This window comes from Cucumis melo, chromosome 12, assembly GCF_025177605.1.
Source record: "Cucumis melo cultivar AY chromosome 12, USDA_Cmelo_AY_1.0, whole genome shotgun sequence".
NCBI classification, from domain to species: Eukaryota; Viridiplantae; Streptophyta; class Magnoliopsida; order Cucurbitales; family Cucurbitaceae; genus Cucumis; species Cucumis melo.
In genome coordinates, this window is record NC_066868.1 from 24,523,821 (window position 1) to 24,545,110 (window position 21,290).

The window sequence follows — 21,290 nt, forward strand, 5'->3', positions numbered from 1 at the left end:
TGTGGCTGTCGTTAGAGACCTTTCAGTGATATTTTGCCCCAGTAACGTAACTTAGTTAATCATAATTACTCTTTTTTGTAAAAGTCACTACATGAAAATCAGTTTTGTCGACTTCCAACACCTCAAAAATCCATTGGCTAAAATAGGCTCTCCCAACTAGAAAAGATAAACGTTGGAGAAAAGAGGTTCTTCCCGATGCCAAATATTCTTTTGAGTTTGGCTATGCTAAATTATTGAATTTTCTCTATTTTTATGATTTTAAATGTGTTTCGAATATATGAATTAATTTGAATGATGTTGAATGGTAATAGTGTATATTTGAAGTGATTAATGCTTGGAAGTTTGGATAAAGATGTGATTTTTTTGGTAATTACGCATGATTAGTTTTAGGGATTTAAAGTGATTTGAATGAGGGATGTGATTGTATGTTGTTATTGAAGTGATTTGATCGTTAGTTTTAGGGATTCAAATTAAATTAATTTACATGAATTTTATTTTAGTTATGTAGTTTAGTGTAACACGGTGTTAGATTTAAACAATTATTTATTTATTTATTTAAAAATTTTATACATGATAATTAAGGGTGTTAAAAAAAAGTTGGTAACACAGACTAGTTTAGATTACCCAACCTAAACCGTAAGGATTGGGTTGGGTTAGAAAATTGGAGAAAAAACAAGTAAAGTATTAGGTTGACTTGGCCCAATCCGATTATATATTTATGTGTGTGTATATATATGGAAAGATGAAAAAAAAACCAACTCGACAACCCAATCCACTCAACTCGGATTTTTTGGGTTGGGTTGGGTTGACCCTTGCATGTTGAACCAATAGGGATTTTTTGCCAACCCGGATAGTTTAGGTTGGTCCATAACTTTGTCCAACTCGACTTGTGTACACCCCGTACTCGAAAAAGTGACAATAACAAGGGTAATTTAGGGTTTAAAAAAATATATGATATGTGCATGGCACGGTTTCACCAAAAATCTTATGAACAGAACAAATCCAAATGCAGCCTCGATTTTGCTATTTCCTCTCATTATATCTCTTTGTGAAAATATATTATTGAGGCTCTTGCAAATATGACAGTTATAGTATCATAAATTAGGCTCATAGCACGTCATTTTTACATTTTCAAAAATAGCAAAATTGAAGCCTAACCCACATTTTAAAAATATGAAATTATGAAGCTACCCTTCAGTCATTTTACGTTTTTTTCTTTCCTTCACATTTTAACTTTTCATCTTTCCCAAAATTTAAGGTAATTACTGATACCAATATATACGATTGATACACCAATATATACAGTTGATACACCAATATATACTATTGATACACCTGATTTGTTTTGCTGATATACTGCTCATACACTTTTTTTTACTCTCTAATACTTCACTAATATATATTATTAGTTTGAAACACTTGATATGTTGTTGATACACTTGCTCAATTGTTGATACACTCAATCAATTAAATACACTTGATGCACTAAGAATGATACACTTTATATATCGTTGATACACTTGTTATTATTTCCTTATACATTTGATAAATTTAATACGCTTAATCACTTACTAAACTTTATTGATACATATTATTAGTTTGAAATACTTGATATGTTGTTCATACACTTGCTCAACTGTTGATACACTCAATCAATTAAATAGATGCTGATGCACTAAGAATGATACACTTTATATATCGTTGATACGTTTGTTATTGTTTCCTTATACATTTGATATATTTAATACACTTAATCACTTGCTAAACTTCATTGATACATATTATTAGTTTGAAACATTTGATATGTTATTGATACACTTGCTCAACTGTTGACACACTCAATCAATTAAATACACTTGATGCACTAAGCATGATACATTTTATATACTGTTGATACACTTGATAGACTTAATACACTCAATCACTTTTGCTAAACTTCATTGATACATATTATTAGTTTGAAACACTTGATATGTTGTTGATATACTTGCTAAACTATTGATACACTCAATCAATTAAATACATCTAATACACTAAGCATGATACACTTTATGTATTGTCGATACAGTTGTTATATTATGTTTACAATCTTAAGAACATGTTGAACATCATTACTGCCTATAGTCAACAAATTAAAAGTGGAAGTTCAATACATGGCTCAATCTGAATTTCAGTATGAATCAAGTTCACAAAAGAATCAAATGATGATATCACTCCATTAACCAAAACACAATTTGTTTTGTAATCCACGTAGCAATGTTGCCCATCCCATTGACCACTCTGAAAAACAATTACTACAAGCTTAACCATAATTACAATGAACTGCAACAATTTTAGGAAAATAAAAAACACATAGTAAGTGTATTAGTCAAATAATACATATCAGTACATCATACCACTGATATAAAAAACTGATACAAATAAAAAAAAACAAAACAAAACAAAATGCAACTAAATAAAACCTAATAGATCTGCAAAGCCCCTTTCGATAAAAGATATGATGAACAAATAAAAAGAGATGAGGAAGAACAAATTGTAGCCTTAATTTCAATAAATAATAAATATAATCGATTCACAGAAAAAAGAAAGAAAAGATAATGATCAAACTCCCTTACCAATTTCGGATATCAAAATACATATATAAGTATAAGAAAAAATATTAAGGCTTTAAAAAGGGAAAGAAATACATAAATAATTCTTATTTTCTCTAGAGAAAAAATTAGGAGAAGAAGACGATAAAAAAAGAAGCAGACGAAGAGGGAGAAATCTAAAAGAATGAAATAAAAGAGAAAACATAAGGACGATGGAGAAGAGGGAGAAGAAGAAGAGGAGAGAAGAAATAGGCGAAGAGGAGAAACCGTGAAGAAGAACGGTGGAGAAGATCAAGAGAAGAAAATGAAGAATGAAGGAGAACGATAAAAGAAAGAAACTGAAGAGGAAGAGAAAAAAAGTGGAAATTCATATAAGAACAATTTTGCAATAATGAAAAATTAAAATAAAAATAACAATCAAAATTAAAAATTGCTATATTTATAAAATGGAAAAGACCAGTGTTAATATGATTAAATTAGATTTTCATTGTTGCACCCTATACGATTTGCTTATATTATTTATGGAGTAGGGGATTAATTTTTGGAAGGGATAAGTTAGCAAATTCTTAGTTGGGCTTGGGCCTAACAAAAGAATTGAGCCGAGGTTTATTATGGGACGGTCCAAAAGTGTGTTTAGGAGGCGGCGAACGCACGAAAAGAAAGAAGGCGATCGTGTCTTTGTCTGGTCCGCGAGGGAGGGAGCGAGCGAGCGAGAAAGAAAGAGAGAGCAGTGAGAAGAAGAGAAGGAAAAGGGGGAAAAGTCCCGGCTGGCCTGGAGTTGAATCAACACAGAGAGAGAGAGAGAGAGAGACGCAAAATTAGAGCTCGAGCAATAACACCCATTCATCTCTAGCGATTTGCGGGCTTTCTCTTCCTCCTCCTCCTTCTTCATATATTATATCTCTCTTTCAATTCAACAATTTCCACCACTGATTATTAGGGTTCCCATTGGATTCCCAGCCATGTCGAAGAAGAAACTCACTGGTAATACTATGACCCTCAAGGACTTCCATGGCGGCTCTATCCCTACTGATCTTCCTCTCCCCTCCGCTCCTGGCCTGTATGTCTCCCTTCTTCTTTCCTCGTTTTTTTTTTTTAATATTTACTTTAATCATCTCTTTTTTTTTTCTCATATACACTCTATATTTCGGGACTAGATCCCAGTTATTGATTTCAAACTAGATCTGCTACTGCAATTGGCTGATTTTTTTTTTTAATTTTCTTTTCTTTTCTTTTCTTTTTTAAGAACGGTTAGACCTTCGGATCGGACTAGTTTCGATCGTCCTACATCGTGGGGGAACTCAATGAACAGGTCGGACCATCGGTCTAGGCCTCATTCATCACCGGCAACCAGGCATTTTGATGACAAAACTCCATTTCTTGCTCCTGCTGCACACATTGGTCGGAATTTCGATGAGGATGAAAGGAAGCCTTTAGGTGGTGTAACTCCTCCGCGGCGAACTATTAGTGACGAGAGCATTAGGGTTCTGCCTAGTCGAAACTCTGAGTTGAAGCCTGAATATGAATCAAGTGGGAGGAGGTTTGCTCCGATGTCGCAGTTTCCAACTCCTGGTGCGGTGAATTCGTACGCAGGGAGGGTTGGTGACGCCCTACATTCAGGGGTTGCTTCTCAGAATTCAGGTGGCGGTAGTGGGATGGCTTTTTCTGGGGCTCATCCGAATGCTTGGCAAGCAAGGAAGGAGGTGGCTTCTGGGCTTACTGAACATTCACATTCTGCTTGGGATGGACCGAGTGCTGTCTCAAAGCTTGCTCATGCTAGTGCTCTTGAAAAGGTGTCTTCAGGGAGGTGGCAGTCAAAACAGTCTCTTCATTATCAAACTGATGTTGTTGCCGCATCTTCCGAACTAGATGTTAAAGCCCAGCCAAAGGGTTATGGTAATTCCTTTGACAGGGTGGATGGATTGTATAGTAGGGAACATCGTGATGCTTCATTAGCTAGGCATGCCGAAAGAGAACTTAGCATAGATGATGGAACTGAGGGACATAGACAAGATTTATCAGAGCATGACAGGGTCGTTGTTCCTAAGTATCATCCTGTAAAAGAGAGGTCTTCTAAAATGGATGCTGCTGTAGTTCAACATTCTGATCCTAATCAAATGTCTGGTGGACGTGGATCTGATTTGCATCCTCCTGTGAGTTCATTAGTATCAGAACGCCCAAAGTTGAAATTACTTCCAAGATCAAAGCCATTGGCTGGTTTAGAACCCAATACAGTTGATCATACGCAGGTATGAACAATTCATTTGTGATTCTGTACACCTTCCTTTAGATTTTACAGTTACTTATTGATCCTTGATATGCTGTTGAATATTTGAATGCCAGATGATTCCCGATGCTGTTTCTGCTGACAATGTGAATGAAATGTATGGAAATTCAAATTATGTGAAACTTAGTTCAGCTGGCTCTGAGAGTGGGAAGGATGGAATTGAGCGTCCAAAATTGAATCTGAAGCCTCGGTCTCAACCCATTGAACAATCGGAAGGAAATGCTGGGAGAGACAGGTCTGTAACTTGAACTGCAATTTTTGACAATAATTCCTTGTTTTCTTTTTCTGCTTTCCTATTCATTTTGAAGATGTTTGTTGATGATAGAATAGGAAATTATTTGTTTAGTTTTAGTTTTGCATTTGCTCAAGTTTTGTAGTCTTTTGCGGATGTTGGGACACAGTAGCATAAAAGAGAGGGAAAAAAAAAAAAAGAAAGAAAGAAAGAAGAAAGCCGACAAAAGGGAGCACCCTAGAGGAAGGGCGTCCAATTTAATAAAATGAGAACTAACGATTAATTACAAAAGGAACGCACTGACATCTAAGGAGAAAATTTATAATTTATAATTGACCAAACGTCAAAATAGCCCCTCCATAAACTTTTAAAGATTCTATTATTTCTCTCCCCTGAAATACTCTCAACAAAGCACATACCTTAATTTTTCATAGGATGGAGGAGGAACTCCTCAATCATATCACTAAGTGATCTATGAAGGGCTAACTAAAGTCTAGTCACTCCAATTAAGTAGTTTGTTTGTTTATTCATGGTTTCCATAAAAAGTTGATTCATTGTTGGTTTGTTTCAAGAGCACTTCCTCCATTCCCATTGAATTTTTCTTCATTTATACGAGCATTTCTCAATTGCATTGATGTATGAATACCACATCTTGCCTGGAAAACGTAAGTTTGCCTATTGGCATGATAGTTTGTTATGGATATTGGTTCAAGTGAAAATATGCAATTTTTTTCATGTAGACCTGGTCATCTTCTGTTTTGTTATTGTGAAATCTTTCAACTCCATTTGGATCTCACATAATGCTACCTTCTTGGTATAAAAGAAAAAGGCTTGATTTTTCTGGATTTGTTCCAACTGTGTCCTTGAGTTTTATAGAAGGTTAATTTTTCAAATTATGTTTGTTACTTGGTTTAAATATCAGTGATCTAGTCTGGCAAACAATGCATAATTGGGGCTATCAACTTGGAGAATATAGGTAATAAAAATGATCTTAGCCTTAAGCAAAAAGAAGACAAATTCTTGAATGCCTCTCATGCAAATGTCATGTTGAGGTACTACAGTAGAAAATTTGCAAAATTCAATCAAATTGATTGTAATTGTTAGTCAACATGTTGGTTAATTGTATTCTGAAACAAGAAAGTATCAGTCTGGGCAACAAACGCATGTTGGGGCTATCAAGTTGGAGAATTGTTGAAGACTGACACCGACTAAAAGGGAAGAGTATATTTTAGTGTCAACCGTGTCAAAGTATAATGGTGCTATCAAGTTGGAAAATATTGGCACGCGCACGACTAAAAGAAAAGAGTGTACTTGAGAAAAATGTTTGAAATTTGATGAAGAAGTTGGGTATCAACTCTTAGTCTTAGGCTACTTTTTCCATTTAGGATCCCCATTTTTCATTCTATTCTTTATGAATCCCAGCCTCATGACTTCTCATTGAGAACAAACTTAATCCATGAGCCAAACATTGTGCTTTTCTGTGGAAACTTCTTGTAATATTGAGATGTTAAATGGGCTGTAAATGTTGTTTTTGTTTGCTTAGCCAATGTTCCGAAAACATTTGAATCTTAAATTTGTAAGGTGTAACCAATCCACAAAAATTAGCTTGTGTAATAACAGAATTCAGTTGATCAGAACACTTGTGTTTTCATATTTCTGTATTTTCCTGGATTGGAATAGTCTATTTATGACGTGTAAATTTGAATTTTTTTTGCTTATTATTACCATCGGGGGATTTTTTAATGCTACTTACCTTGCTGATAGAAGGTAAATGTTTGTGCCTTGTGCAGGATTGCTTTGTTTGGTGGTGCTCGCCCACGGGAGCAGGTGAGTTATATCTTTAGTTTTTAGGTGTCAGCTTCTTGTCATTTTGATGGCTCTGCGCTGTTATTGAATAATGAGAGTATTCCTTCTTTTGTTGTTTCTCAACTAGAGTATGCGGTCAATAAATGACATAATTAGATAGTCTTACCGACGTGCCCCTATTTTATGCCCTGTTCTTTGTGGTTACATGTTCCCATTAGATGATAAGATTTGTGCTTTCCTCAGGTTCTGAAGGAACGAGGGATTGACAATACCACAGTTAACAACAATGATCTTGTCCAACATTCTGAAAGGTATTGAAGGCTGTCTTTGAATATATCGCAACCCTCTCTCCCTCCCCTCCAACCCTCACTCCCCCACCCAACAAAAGAAAAAAAAAATAGTAAGGAAAAAGAAGAAGCTTTCAGTGAAAATAACTGTTCGTGCATAACGTTACTGTTTGTTGTTGGAAGGACTGACGAAAATTTTTCAAGGACGGAACGGGTTCAAGGACCTCCTGTTTCTGTGCATCAGACTGGAAAGGCAGATAATCCATCTTTTGATCGAAGAATAGTCAAGGAAGGCGAGCGGAAGGATAACAAGGCAGATCCAGAGATGCAAAGGAGGAATTTCCGTGATAACCGAAGGAAGAACAGAGAAACTGATAAACAACAGCAGCAGCATGAGCGACCACCTTCACCAGAGACTTGGCGCAAGCCTGCTGAGCAGCCAAAACCTGCCTCCCCAAACGCTGGCGGCATGCGTTACGGGAAAGTAGCTTCAGCACTTGAGCTGGCTCAAGCCTTCTCTAGATCAGTCTCAGATTCAAACGTGCCCGATAGAGTTCCCAGTCAAAGGAACCTGCCAGGCCGGTCTCAGATGCCTTTTTCACGGCTAATGGGGCCATCCCCTAGACCTCAAATTAATGGTTATTAAAAAATCAACCGTTCTGGGTCAATGGGAAAAGGAAAAAAGAAACAAAAAAAGAAAGAAAGAAAGAAAGAAACGGGTGGGGGGGGAACAAACGCAATAAGAAAAAAGAAGTTGGAAACTTTTAGTTTGTTATTTGGCTTTGCTATATGGTGAAAATGATTGTATTGAGACAGTGATACACGAACAGCTGCTTCATTAATTTTCATGGCGAAGACTTTATGGATTTTTCTCACTTAAAAATGTTTATTACAAGTCCTGTAGATTGATAGTTTGCTGTTTGTCTTTGTTATTACAATTATGGCAATGTTTAAGAGTTCTTATTAACGATACATTAAAAGAATGAATTTTCTCTTGTTGGTTAAACAAGTGAAGTTTCATCAATAATTTGCGTTTGTATAAACCAACTAGGAAATGATCATTAGTCTGGCTTCCACTAAAAGGACTCGACAGTTCAAACTTTCAAGGGTGTGGGATCCATTATCCACCCAAAGGGCCTAACCACCACTATCCACGAATTGGTGGCTTGTGTACCGGTAAAAGGCCGCACTCAATTTAAATTATTAGGTCAAATCCCATTTTCTAACAAAACGTCATATTGGAATTATACTACCACTTCTCATCAGCTTCTTGGGTTCTGAACTTCAACTTTTAAGCTCTGTCTTTTGTCTCTATTTCTTGGTACTAGTGTTTGATAAACTCGAGGTTTCTCAGAAGAATCCTCATGGAAGTTAAGAACATGTTCAATCTATCTTAGTTTGTCCTATATTTTTGTTTTAAATTTGGTTTAAGTTGTAAGAAGCACCACAGGGAAGAGAAGGAAATGAAAAGTTGAACTGTACTAACTTTGTTGTGAAGTTACAATAGAAGATTCAAAGAGAATTCTTCCCCAACTTTTCCCCTTTTTCTTTCCACTTTTCTTTTCTTGCATGCCAACTCTTTAGGATTCTCATTTTGTCCAGTCTATCTCAAGTGTTCCTCTCTTTCCAAATACAAATCTTCTGAAGCTGAATGAGTTCATATGGGTTTTTATGTTTCATATTGTTTTGAACGATGGGAGTGTTGTGTGATCTTGAAGTAGATGTGAATGGTGAAGCAACTTTTTTGGTGGACAAGGTATATCAAACTTATATATATTATTGTATTGTTATTCCTCTTTCTTTCTATTTCCAATAAAGTAAAAAAGCAAAAGCATTTCTCTTAAAACTTCCTCAAAAGTTTTCCATGATTACTCTGAAGCTATGTTCCCTTCATGTTTCTCTGTTATCCATTTGCTTACACTGTCTTACCATTCATTGGTTTGTTCTAACATCAGCCTCTTGCAATTGAAATTTGCAGAGAATCATTCTTTCTTTCTCTGGTAGGCTAAGGAAGTTAATAAGAACAACCACAGATGTAACATGGGGTTTGAAAATTGTCTTACATGGATTTCCAGGAGGTCCTCAAGGCTTTGAACAAATTGCAAGGTTTTGCTACAATGGTGGAAGAGTTGAAATCACCCCTTCCAACATAATCCTTCTTCACTATGCAGCCAGGTTCTTGGAGCTGGAATGTCCTAATGACTCTGCTGAGACTCACTTAATAGCTGAAACCAAAAAATTGCTTCAAGGGCTGAACTTTTGGAGCTGGTCTGAGCTTTTATTAGCCTTAAAACAATACCAAATTTGTGCTTCAATCAGGAAAGATTCATCTTTGGTCAAAAAACTTGTGGATTCCCTCATAAGCAGGCTTGGTTTTACTAGTTATGAAAGTACTTGTTCATCTTTTTCTACAAGCTCTAGTTTTCGTTATTCTTACGACACAAGAAGCCATGATAGTTCCAACAGCAAGGTCACAAGAACAACTTGGTGGTTTCAAGATTTGGTGTTCTTGAACATTGATTTGATCCATAAACTAACAAAAATGATGGTTTCTCAGAATTTTGACCACAAGATAATCAGCAAGTTTCTGTTTTTCTATAGAAAATCAAGATCTTGTCATTCTGAACCAGCTCAACAGCAGAGAATCACTGAACGAGTTATCAATTTACTCTGTTTGCTTGATCACCAGAATTCTTTTTCTTGTGAAGGCTTGTTTGATATATATCAAGCAGCTCTGAGCTTGAAGATAAGTAGAAAATCTAAACATAAACTAGAGGTTTTGATGGGTTCACAGTTGGATCAATTGACAGTGAGCCATTTGCTTATTCCTGCTCCCCATGGAAAGGATTATGTGTATGATGTGAATTTGGTTCTAAGGCTTTTAAAGTTCTTCCAGATTGAATCCAAACTATTCTTATTCCAGCTTTGTAATTTTGAGAAGGTTACTAAATTGATGGATTCATACCTGATGGAAGTAGCTCCAGATTCACATCTAAAGGCCTCCAAGTTCAGTGCTTTAGCCATGGCAATGTCACATTCAAGAGAATCTCATGACAAACTTTATCAAGCAATTGATTTGTACTTTCAGGTAAACCAACTTAGCTTCCATTTAATTTGAATGAAAAATGTGGGATTTTTCACATGAAATCCAAAGTTAATTCTTTTCAGAAGGGAACTAACACTCAAGTTTTGATTTTGATATAGGTTCATGTTGAATTATGTGAAGATGAAAAGATCAGAATCTGTTCTGCACTGAACTATAGTAAGCTATCTAATGAAACTTTGAAGCATTTGGCACAAAATCCAAAATTTCCTTGTAGAAGAGCAATCAAATCTCGGATTTCCAAGCAAGATAGCCCTATAGATTTGTTCTGTCACACTATGATCCATAAAGTTTTAAGAGACACTCCTTTTGGTTGCACTTCTAATGGAAATGCAGGTAAGAGAAGAGATGAAAGCCATGAGTCCAAAGGTCATATCATCAGAGAAAAATCAAAGTGTGTGTTCTGATTGAGCTAGTGGCTGCGATCAATTAATTTTTCAAGTTGTAACATATGAGAGATAGAAGAAATCAAATGATTCTTTTGATCTGTGTAGCTAAGAGAAATTAATATGAGAAGAAAGTTTTATGTTAGGGTAGGCTTTTCAACTCCTTGTGGTTCAAAATTACTTTTGATGTAAAATATTTATGTTTTAGATATAATTGCTTCCTTTTGCATACCTTTTTCTTATTAAATTTTGTCTCCCATACACTTCTAATTTTTATGGCTAAGGAAGAATAATATAACATAAAAGATCAACTATCAATGGATTGAACTAATTGAATTCAATTTATGGTGGACACTTGCCTATGTCAAACAAATTTTTCTAATACCAAAATGAATTGTTTTTAAGATTAGTAGAGATTAACCTGTGAAAAATGACTCCAACCCTTGAAGATAGAAGAAAAAGATAAAATAAAAACTTAGAACATAATTAAGGAGATGTCAGAAAGAGATGGATGTTTCCAAAGAATGTTATTTAATTTATAAATGTAAAATAAAAAAAAAGGGTTTCCTTGATTTACATCAATTATGAAAGCTTGTGCCATTGCAGCACAAAACAAGGCATTATATTGAACTAAGTTGTCTTTTACTATAATTTGTCTTTAACAACCATATCTACAATTTTAAGGCATTCCCCCATTTTCATGCATATTCTTTAGAATTGATATTAATCCTTTTTAAGTATAAGATCCATTAGTGTTGATAATCTTTTAATTAGTGTGGATGATGATTATAGTCCATCGTAGATATATAGACTATAATATTTTACGAATATTTTGATTCATTTTGGTATATTTGAACATAACCTTATGTTTTTTTAGTAAACAGAATTGTTCGAACCCGAAAATCTGCATATCCAAACAGCAGCAACAATCAAGCATGCATGTGGAGAAGTTTTAAGTAGCATTTTGAACACTTTTTTTTAGGTATCACATAAGAATTTTAGGGTAAATATGTTTCTAACTATTTGTAAATCATTCTATGTATAGTAAAAACCTATTTTGAGGAGTCGATGATAAAAATAAAGTGGGAATAGAAAATGAAATATCACTGTGGTTTGGTTTTGGGGATATGGAGTTTGTCGTTTTTATTTTGTTTGAAAGTTTGAATGTATTACGATAACGAATATTGAAGGGAAGAAGTTTTTAGTTTTTGAATAGTAAAGAAGTGGAAGACAAACATCCTCGAATTCACCAATTTCCATTGCTTTATTTTCTAGACATTTATACAAAACATTTTTGGTGAATGTGAATGAATACATAAATAATTTGTTCTTCCAACTTCCAATATTTTGAAAGGAGTGTGCATTTATGAATTATTAGCCTCTACTATGCCAAACTCCTCATTGTTATTCTAATTATTTGCTATTACAAAAATTGGATGAATTAAATTTGAATTCCAACTTTAAGGAAATAACAAATGTTAAATAGTACTCGATTTTGGTTTTAAATTAAATTTGTTTATATATATATATATATATATATATTTATCGGGATCTTTTCAAAAATATAAAAAATATTTATACCAGAATAATTCTAAAAACGAAAAAAAAAAAAACTCACACGTGCATGATATATTTGATACACGATTCTTGTTATTGTTTGGTACGTTTAGATTTGGTTACACGATCATTGATCGTTTACATTTGGGTAGCAAATTTGAACAATTTTTTATTCAAAATTTGGTTCACGATTATTTAGAGATTTCGCTACACGATCGTTTATTTTTTTTTTAATTTAAATGACGTAAAAAAAGAGAGGAAAAGAAGAAAGACGATAGAAAAAAATCGCTGAGAAAAAAAAGGAAGAAATGAAGAAAGACGATATAAAAAAATCGTAGCGAATATGAGAAAAAAGACGGAAGTACAAACTTATAATATTTAAAAAATGGCTAAGGGTTTTGTTACACGGCGACCCAATTTTGTGGTTTGTTATATTTATGAAAATTTTATAAATTTATTCAGTATTTTTCAAAGATTAAGCATGAGAAATTGAACTATTAAAGAGATAATTAACTAATTAATACTTTCAACAAAAATACCAAAGTTTAATTGAATGTAGCATGGTTAATTTAAAAGATTAAATTAGTTTTAGAATTAAGTTTGGGGTTGTTCATTCTGTAGTGAATAAATTTAGATTTCAAGAAAGAATTGCATTGAAATTTTGTAGCTATCTTCGATAGGATCAAGACTCACAGATGTTATTTCTCTTCAAAAAGGAAAAAGGTTACAATTATTAAGAGCATGCACCTGATTAGACGGGGTTCAAACATTTGTCGCATCTAAAAGACTTGTTTAATCAATTGATGGACCATCAATTGGAGCACGTTCACCCTAGATCGAAGGATTTTGATTTCCTAAAATGACGTGTTTAACATTTGCACATTGAAACGTAATTGGACTTTCACTTTATAAGCGAGGTCAATATTTATTATTAGCAACTTCCACCCTTTACATGGATTACTCTCACTGCAAACAAGTTTCTTGCAAATTACTAAATAATAATCATAAATAAAAAAAATAAGGATCATTTTTAAGTACTACAAAATGAATCAAAATATTTACAAAATATAATAGTTTATCTACGATGAATCACGATAAATAAAGATGGACTACTATTTGTGTTTATCAATAGATACACACAGATAATAGTCTATTGAGGTCTATAATAAATAAGAGTTGTAATATTTTACTATATTTGTAAATGTTTTTAACAATTTTGTCGTTTAAATAATTTTTCTTAATTTTGTAAGCACACATTATTTTAACACTACGTATGAAAATTCCAAATCTAAAAATACAAAACATGGAAGTCTAAAAATAGAAAATGAATGTATAAGTGTAAATAGCTCAAGAAAACAAATATACAAGATTTAAACCAATGCAAAACAATTTTTGCAAAACAATTTTTTTCTAACTTTTAAATATGTTATTCTATAGAGGGTTGCGAAGAAATTATACATATATAATATATATAGAGAGAGCAAGATTTTAAATACAAATAAAATCTATATGTATGTGCATATATATATATATATAGTTATGGTAGCGGAAGAAAGAAAATACGAATAAAATTTTGTAGAAAAATTGCTTTGATGTTTTGTATTTAATAAAAAAAGTCTTCGACTGTATAGAGATTCAGAGAATTATTCTTTCTCTTCAAACAATCGTAACATAATTATTTACAACAAGCCTATAATCGCAAAATGTATGTAATCAAACTAGCTTGTCCAATAAGTTTTTTCGGGTTAAAGTAAAAATATACTACTAAAATTAAAGGATAGTTCAAATGGTTGAAACATTTGTCACATCTACAAAACTTCAATCAATTGATGGACCATCAGGTGGTGCAGGTTTACTGCATATTGGAGGATTTTGTTTTCCTGAAACGACGGATTTCACATTTGTACATTGCGCCTTAATTGGACCTTCACTTCCACTATAGGTAAGACAATATTTTATATCGATTATCCTTGTTGATGCGTAAATAAAATAAATAATATATAAATCTTACCTTGTTTTCGGTTCAAAAATTAATACCAATCTTTACATATATCCCTTAATTACTTATGTAGGTTTGGAAAAGAATGTCATAATAACACTAAAAACTTCCCTCACATACATCTATTTCCATTAATACATAAATTTATATTAAAAAAAAAAACTCAATAATAAGGAAGGTTGGAAAAGTAAAGTCGAGCCAAAATTTTGTCTAAAATAAGAGTCCATTAAGCTATTCACCTAAAAAATAGAAAAAAAATTAGAATAATTAGATATATTTGTTAACGCAAACTAGAACTGGAACCGTTTAGATTTGAATAATTTTTAAAAAAAATCTAGTACACAATTGTTTAGAATAAACGATGATTTATTTTTTTATGTCCTTTTAACTACTCCAATCTAAATAACTTTTTTTAAATTGTTTATACACGATCTCTTAAATTTTGCAAAAAGAAGAAAGACGATGGAAAAGAAATCGTAGTGAAAAAAGAATACGATAAAAAAATAACAAAGAAAGAAACATAAGGATGAAAAAGCAAACTTGAGATATTTAAAAAATAACTAACTCTAAAAACTTAGATTGACAGTAAATAGTTTAGTTGTTTAATATATTAATGAAAGTTTTCCTTTAAAAAAACTTTTAAACAATATTAACTACTTTATCCAACCGATAATTTTTTAAAATGACAAGATGTGAATACTCAAAATATTGTACCTTTAAACATCATAAAATTGCAAACATATATATATATATATTACAAATACAATAAAATTTCATTGTTTATTAATGTTGGACATCAAAGCATGACGGAAGTGATATAATTAGTAGTTATATATATTATGTCTATCAATAATAGATAACGATAGTTTATCAATATCTATCGTTAATAGATAGTATTAATGCTTTTCTCCCGTATTGCGGACAAATACCTCCCGAGTTCGAATATATTCCTTATTATCTGAGTAACCTTCGCAGGGATATACCAAACAGAGATCTCAATCTTATTAGTACTCCATAATTATTGAAATAAATAACAAAATGGCCACAACATTGAAACTATGTTATTTTATTCACACCATGGAACCCTTTCGTTTACTTAAAGAAAAGTAAAGAAATACATTTTGAAGTTCGTATATAGAACCCACCATAATCTCTGAGTTGACACACATTAACTTTAAATCCGAAAGTAGGAGGAACCAAGAATAGATGAATGATTTTTACCCAGGTTGCGGCCCCGAAGGCACTCCAGATCCATAACTTGAGAGTGATCCACAAAAAGATTCACCTAAATACAGGACATAAAAGAATGCGGTGTTATCAGTCATTGAGTAAAGGATTGGAAATGCAGCCATAGAGAGAGAATCTTTTCTTACCTTTGGGCCATAGTGGTTGATAAACCACTCTGATGTTTGGGGATTCGAAGCTTCAAACATCGTTTTCTCTAGACCAAGGCGCCCAATGATCTTGGCAATAATATCTGCTCTAAGAGACTCCGCGTGTCTACTGACATCGTCTGCATCAATCATTATCATGTCTGCCCCTGCTTCTAGGCATCTCTCAGCTCTTCTGATCAAAAGATCAACATCTTCTACAAATTCTGCAGGTTACAGTGACAAAAGCCTCAAGGTTTACGAATTATAATCATAGAGACCGTTTCTTGTCAATGAAAGTTAAACTAGTTGAATAGGCTTTGTGGTTTAAAGATCTTATCAAAACCAACAAAGAGACAATTTGCATGAAGCAAGTGAACTCCATTGCACATATGAGCATTATGTCTGACTCTGTTTTTCGATTTCAATACCCAAAACAATGCCCTTGGTTCTACATTCTTCAAATTTGATATCAATTTAAGATTATAAAATGGACTTGATTTCATGAATCAAGCAAGCAAAAAAATACAACTAGAGCATTAATTGTGAGCACATCAGTTCTATCTCAATATTGCAATCCTAGATAGAATCACCATATCAGTAGTAATGCAGGAGGATCAAAGGCCAGCTTGATTAAAACGTGATAAAGGATTGGAAGTTTTTTAATCCGATTATTCAGTATCAAATTCACCAAATAGAACTAGAAACGCAGATCGCATAACAAGGCAGGCATGGAAGGGCAACATGACTAATCAGGTGTTTCATGCCATCAAATGATTGAACCTTTTTTTCAGCAAAATTATGATGATTGAACTTGTGAATATAAAGAAATCGTTGCATTTCTTTCTTTTAATATCTGTGCTCTGCACTAGAATGATCATCTTACACGTGACAAAGCAAATTGTAGGCCCCTTTCGTGAGAAAGAATAAATTTGCAAAATGGCAACCTTACCAGAAGAACGTGGTTTTGGAACAATATAAGCACCAAATGCTCGATTGCCAGTGATGGGAATGTCAGACTTGTTGAACTTCACTGCAAACTGAGGCTTCGCCCTAAGGCCACCGTTCTTAATCAAGCGCACATATCTCAGAAGAGTTTCTTCAGGAACATCAAGTGATCCCACGTTGAGTTCAATCGTGTCAAACCCCAAGAGCTTACATTCCTAGAAACACCATACTCCAAATTATCACTCCAGCTTCTGTCACAGAATAAAATAGAACAAAATTGATTATTGGCATTCCTCTTCTTCTCACCTCCACATACTCCTTGAAACCCGATGGACCTTTACGAAGTAAATGCTCCGCCCAATCACCCGTACTAACATAGACATCATGTCGATGAGCCATTTCCGTCACCTCTTTCATAAAATCCCTCGGCAAGAGGCTGTGAGAACCCCCGGAGAATTTTAACCCATCGACAAATTGACCCACGGACTCAAAAATTTCCTTCACAACGCCAATTTGGTGAATGATTTTAGAAACAAAAATAAGCGATCAATAAACCCAAATCATCTAACACCGAAACACAAAGAAATGGAGAAATCGATCAACATTCTTTCATCCCTGAATACGAACCTGAATAACATTTTGGGTGGAAAGAGTGTAATGAGGGCCTCTCATCTCTGTAACTCCAGATCGCCGAGGCTTCTCCGGTCGATCTTCATCCTCGTCGAAGCTTTTCCACAAATAAGCTGACATTTTTCTCGAAGGCGGTGATCAATGAAGGGTGAAACGGAAACAGAGTACTTCTCCTGTCTTCTCCTTTGCCTAGGAAGAAAAATGGACATATTTACAAATAATTCCTCCACTTTTCGCATTCCGTTTCTTTGAGAAACTTTGAGCTCTTTCTAGAATTTATTATTTTCTTGCCCTTATTATTCTCCATCTCCACGCCTGACACGTGTGTTTAATATTGATGGTTTTGTTTCATATAAATTATAAGTTTTTGTTCAGCTTAATGGATGGCAATGGCATGGCCTCCAACCTTACAACTTACAAACTTACAAGTAATTGTCTACAAATTTTCAATCATGCACCCAAAATCAATTCTATTACATTTATGTTCAATCAAAAATTGATTCGTGCTTTTCAATTAAATTTTGGAGAGAGAACCAATTAAGTGCCCGACCCATTATTCACAACTCAATTCAAGCTCTTATGGCAAGTCGGGACAAAGAAAAGGTTAGGCCCATAAGATAACCAGTCCAAGCCCACTAAGTCTCTGGAAATTTAGGAGGGATTGTAGAAAACAAGTTAATTAGAGAAGTTTTAGCTGTACGGAAAAAAAAATAAACATAAAAAATGCGGTGATAAATGTGAGTTAATACGAATAACGAAATAATAAATCTTTTTCATTGTTGGAATATTCAAATAGTGAATGAGTTTTTTTTACATCCCAATTCAACTATTTGTAGATTGTCAAATGACCATTTAAAGGTTTTACATCTCATTTGAAGGAGATTAGAAGAAATGGAAAGAGAAGTCGAAAAGATTGAACTTTGGAGAGAGTGTAAGTGTCTCGAAGATATACGATTGAAGTTCCAAATTTCGTTATTGTTCTTCTAAAGATTTTAATACCTTAAAAAAAAGTCAAATATTTAGAACAAGATGCAAGTCCTCTTAGATAAATTTACTTTACAATCACATATAAGAACCGAGTGGAAACAAGTTTAGAAATATAAGGACTAAATCTTTAATTTATTGTCTTATTTAAGTATACTCAACTCTTATTTTAATGTTTTTCAGACAACTTGAGGGATTTTTCCTTCCAAGCTAAATAATAATAATAATAACAATAACATTAAGGATCATAGAATTAAAATAGACTACTATGTATCGCGATAAACCAAGATAGACTGTTATATGTGTTTATCAATACATAGACATAGTAATAATCTATCAAAATCTATAGTAAATAAGTTGTAATACTTTGTTATATTTATAAATATTTTCAACAATTTTATCATTTAAAACAAAATTTTTTCATTTAACACCATGCATGAAAATTCAAAGTCTTAAAATAGAAAAATCGAAAGTATAAAAATAAAAACGGAATATATAATTGTAAATAACCAAAGAAAACAAATATAAGATTTAAACCAAAGCAAAACAATTTTTTCAATACAATTTTTTTCTTTTTTACTTTTAATTAGGTTACAGTGTAGAGAATTTCGTAAGAATTATTCATTTGTGTGTTTATATGTGTAGCAAAATTTTAAATCTATCAGTGATATTGATAGACAATGATCACTTTATCGATATCTATTATTCTTGATAAAATATAGACTTGACTATCTTATGTAAATATTTTCAACAGTTTTGTCGTTTATAATAATTTTATATTTGTGTATGTGTATATATACGTAGGAAAAGGATGAAAATAAAAGTAAAATTTAGTAAAAAAATTGCTCTGTCACTTTGTACTTGATAAAAAAATCTTCAACTATATCAAGACTTAGACAACCATTATTTCTCTTCAAACAATCGTAATACAATTATTGAGAGCATGCCTAATAATCATAAAATGCATGTTATCAAACTTTTCCGATGAGTTTTTTTAGGGTAAAACAAAAATATAATGTTAAAATTAAAGGATAGTTCAAATGGTTTGAAACATTTGTCAAATCTACAAAACTTCAATCGGTTGATGGACCATCAAGTGGTGCAGGCTCACCACAGATTGGAGGATTTTGTTTTCCTGAAATGACGGGTTTCACATTTGCACACTGAGATTTAATTGGACCTTCGCTTCCACTATAAGTGAGGTCAATATCAGCAACTTCCACTTCCTCACATGGATTACTTTTACTACAAACAATTTTGACTGCAACCGGAGTTGCAGATGTGCCTCTAATATTCTTGAAGCTTACTTTGCTGATCTTAATTTTTGATGGAACCTAAACATCAAAGAAAACATAATAAAAGAACATAACTCAAACAATATTATTATTGCACTCTTAAAAAGTAAAGTCTTTTGAGTTAATTAATCCGTTCAAATCTAAGGAGGCCTAATTTTAGTACATACCTTTCGGTTGCATTGATTCCATGGGCAATATTCTTGATCTATGATGACAGGATTGCTGACATTAACCATTTCTATATCTTCAAAATGCATGTCACTGGCTGGGAATGTGCCAACGGAATCTGGCCATGTTTTGATTCTAACACCGTTTGTAGTACTGGTCAACTTGCATTTTTTCACCGTCACTCCTACCACTTCTTTTTCCTTGCTATATTTTCCCAAACTTCCTATGCTAATTCCATGTCCGGGACCGCAAGTAACATCGCTAATAACTATTTGTTTGTTGGTATCTCCCACAGATATACAATCATCTCCGGTTGCAATATTGGTATTGAGAATGTTAATCTCTTCTGAACTACTCACATGAATTCCATCGGTGTTAGGACTATCCCCCGGTGCAGTAATTGTCACGTGGTCAAAGGTAAGATTCTTGCAACCCAAAAGATTAATATGATAATTCTTGCTATCCAATGATGTTATGTCCTTCACTATTGAATTTGTGATGAAATTTAACTTCAAATTCTGCTCATTTTAAACAAACAAAACAAAAAACCTTAAGTTAAAACATGTCTACTAATGATGGGGAGAAAATATGTAACAGTTAAATTCTATAAGATATTAGGCTAAAGACATAAACCTATCATAATTAATTAAATCATGCATTTACCATGGGAAGCTTGGTGCATATTTTCTTTAAATGACAATCATTCTTTTCCCAACCTTCTTTTCCTTGGCCATCCAAAACTCCCATACCTGACACTGTCAATCGATCAACATATTCCAAAATGAGCAATCCATCCCCTTTTGGGTCAGACGGAGCTTGTAATGTCCCTTCGATTTGTAGTTCGATAGAACTTTTACAAGGGCCTTTAAGGTTTGATTGACTTAATCCGTAACTTCCTTTTGGAATCAAAACTTTACTTGGAGTGATCGATGCACACCCCTCCTTCCACGCACTTACCAAAGCCTGTAAATAAAATATCATTTCGTTTGATAATTAAAATGTTTTAATTTGATAAATCAAATGGCTTCTCAACACAAATGTATCCTCACCCCAGTAATATCTGCATCAGGTTTGGCACCAAATGATGTAACATCGAAAACAGCACCACTAGATTGAGCTTTAGAATTAGACACCAACAATAAAAACAACAACAGTAATGCCACAAAATTTGATCTCAATCCCATTTGAATTCCCTCTTTCTCTTTTGATTATTATTATTATTATTTTTTTTGTTCAAATCCCTAACTTAAAAATGATTAGTATGAATGTTTTAGATTTCGATTCATCCCACCTTCTTTATATAGAAGGAGAAAATTATTGGAACTAGAATTATTTCTCAAATATTGTTAATTAACTAAACTTGTTAAAAATGAATGAGTGGTTGAAGTTAAATGCATGTGCGCTATGATTTGCTTTTCGTGGCTTAAAACATTGGGAGACCCATTCTCGTGCACTCCCTTGAACAAAATTGAATCTTTAAATTTCTTTCTCACAAATAACATGAATAGTTATTCACCTCACAACGTGGATCACATAAGAAAGGAAAGGGGGAAGAAAATTGATTTTGAGAATATGATAGAAATAACAAAGGCTTCAAAAGGAGGGAATTAGACACATCACATCATTTTTAGTTAATTAATTAATTCA

The 21,290-nt window shown here is 33.2% G+C and overlaps 4 protein-coding genes across 5 annotated transcripts; 2 read left to right on the top strand and 2 right to left on the bottom strand.

The window, feature by feature from the left end:
• The first annotated feature begins 3,243 nt into the window (after positions 1 to 3,243).
• Positions 3,244 to 8,086, top strand: LOC103485732 (uncharacterized). 2 transcript variants are annotated; one of them, XM_008443431.3, is made up of 6 exons: positions 3,244 to 3,651; positions 3,838 to 4,840; positions 4,935 to 5,113; positions 6,901 to 6,937; positions 7,160 to 7,227; positions 7,387 to 8,086. In XM_008443431.3, exons 1-6 carry the CDS (start codon positions 3,554 to 3,556, stop codon positions 7,847 to 7,849), a joined length of 1,848 nt encoding a protein of 615 aa, XP_008441653.1. In that variant the 5' UTR covers positions 3,244 to 3,553; the 3' UTR covers positions 7,850 to 8,086. The 2 variants fall into 2 exon arrangements, with proteins under 2 accessions (XP_008441653.1, XP_050935979.1); XM_051080022.1 differs by having other exon boundaries at positions 3,253 to 3,651; positions 3,847 to 4,840.
• Positions 8,087 to 8,213: 127 nt separating this feature from the next.
• LOC103485742 (BTB/POZ domain-containing protein At3g22104-like) lies at positions 8,214 to 10,921 on the top strand. Its single transcript, XM_008443439.3, has 3 exons — positions 8,214 to 8,959; positions 9,182 to 10,291; positions 10,408 to 10,921. The coding sequence occupies exons 1-3, from the start codon at positions 8,897 to 8,899 to the stop codon at positions 10,711 to 10,713; spliced, it is 1,479 nt and encodes a 492-aa protein (XP_008441661.1). The 5' UTR covers positions 8,214 to 8,896; the 3' UTR covers positions 10,714 to 10,921.
• A 4,377-nt stretch (positions 10,922 to 15,298) lies between these two features.
• On the bottom strand, positions 15,299 to 17,503 carry LOC103485727 (protein HEAT-STRESS-ASSOCIATED 32). The gene is made up of 5 exons (XM_008443425.3): positions 17,194 to 17,503; positions 16,873 to 17,064; positions 16,571 to 16,781; positions 15,622 to 15,845; positions 15,299 to 15,533 (listed from the first exon to the last, which is right to left on the bottom strand). Exons 1-5 carry the CDS (start codon positions 17,314 to 17,316, stop codon positions 15,423 to 15,425), a joined length of 861 nt encoding a protein of 286 aa, XP_008441647.1. The 5' UTR covers positions 17,317 to 17,503; the 3' UTR covers positions 15,299 to 15,422.
• A 1,506-nt stretch (positions 17,504 to 19,009) lies between these two features.
• LOC103485719 (exopolygalacturonase-like) lies at positions 19,010 to 20,959 on the bottom strand. Its single transcript, XM_008443419.3, has 4 exons — positions 20,693 to 20,959; positions 20,307 to 20,606; positions 19,643 to 20,161; positions 19,010 to 19,514 (listed from the first exon to the last, which is right to left on the bottom strand). The coding sequence occupies exons 1-4, from the start codon at positions 20,825 to 20,827 to the stop codon at positions 19,254 to 19,256; spliced, it is 1,215 nt and encodes a 404-aa protein (XP_008441641.1). The 5' UTR covers positions 20,828 to 20,959; the 3' UTR covers positions 19,010 to 19,253.
• Positions 20,960 to 21,290: the final 331 nt, after the last annotated feature.

Coding starts and splice junctions, on each gene's coding strand:
- LOC103485732 (XM_008443431.3), top strand. CDS start 3,554: ATGTCGAAGAAGAAACTCACTGGTAATACTATGACCCTCAAGGACTTC. Junction 5,114..6,900: donor GGAAATGCTGGGAGAGACAG/GTCTGTAACTTG, acceptor TGCCTTGTGCAG/GATTGCTTTGTTTGGTGGTG. Junction 7,228..7,386: donor CTTGTCCAACATTCTGAAAG/GTATTGAAGGCT, acceptor TGTTGTTGGAAG/GACTGACGAAAATTTTTCAA.
- LOC103485742 (XM_008443439.3), top strand. CDS start 8,897: ATGGGAGTGTTGTGTGATCTTGAAGTAGATGTGAATGGTGAAGCAACT. Junction 8,960..9,181: donor CAACTTTTTTGGTGGACAAG/GTATATCAAACT, acceptor TGAAATTTGCAG/AGAATCATTCTTTCTTTCTC. Junction 10,292..10,407: donor CAATTGATTTGTACTTTCAG/GTAAACCAACTT, acceptor ATTTTGATATAG/GTTCATGTTGAATTATGTGA.
- LOC103485727 (XM_008443425.3), bottom strand. CDS start 17,316: ATGTCAGCTTATTTGTGGAAAAGCTTCGACGAGGATGAAGATCGACCG. Junction 16,782..16,872: donor GTTTCAAGGAGTATGTGGAG/GTGAGAAGAAGA, acceptor TGGTGTTTCTAG/GAATGTAAGCTCTTGGGGTT. Junction 15,846..16,570: donor TCCAAAACCACGTTCTTCTG/GTAAGGTTGCCA, acceptor TGTAACCTGCAG/AATTTGTAGAAGATGTTGAT.
- LOC103485719 (XM_008443419.3), bottom strand. CDS start 20,827: ATGGGATTGAGATCAAATTTTGTGGCATTACTGTTGTTGTTTTTATTG. Junction 20,162..20,306: donor TATGCACCAAGCTTCCCATG/GTAAATGCATGA, acceptor TAAAATGAGCAG/AATTTGAAGTTAAATTTCAT. Junction 19,515..19,642: donor GGAATCAATGCAACCGAAAG/GTATGTACTAAA, acceptor TTTGATGTTTAG/GTTCCATCAAAAATTAAGAT.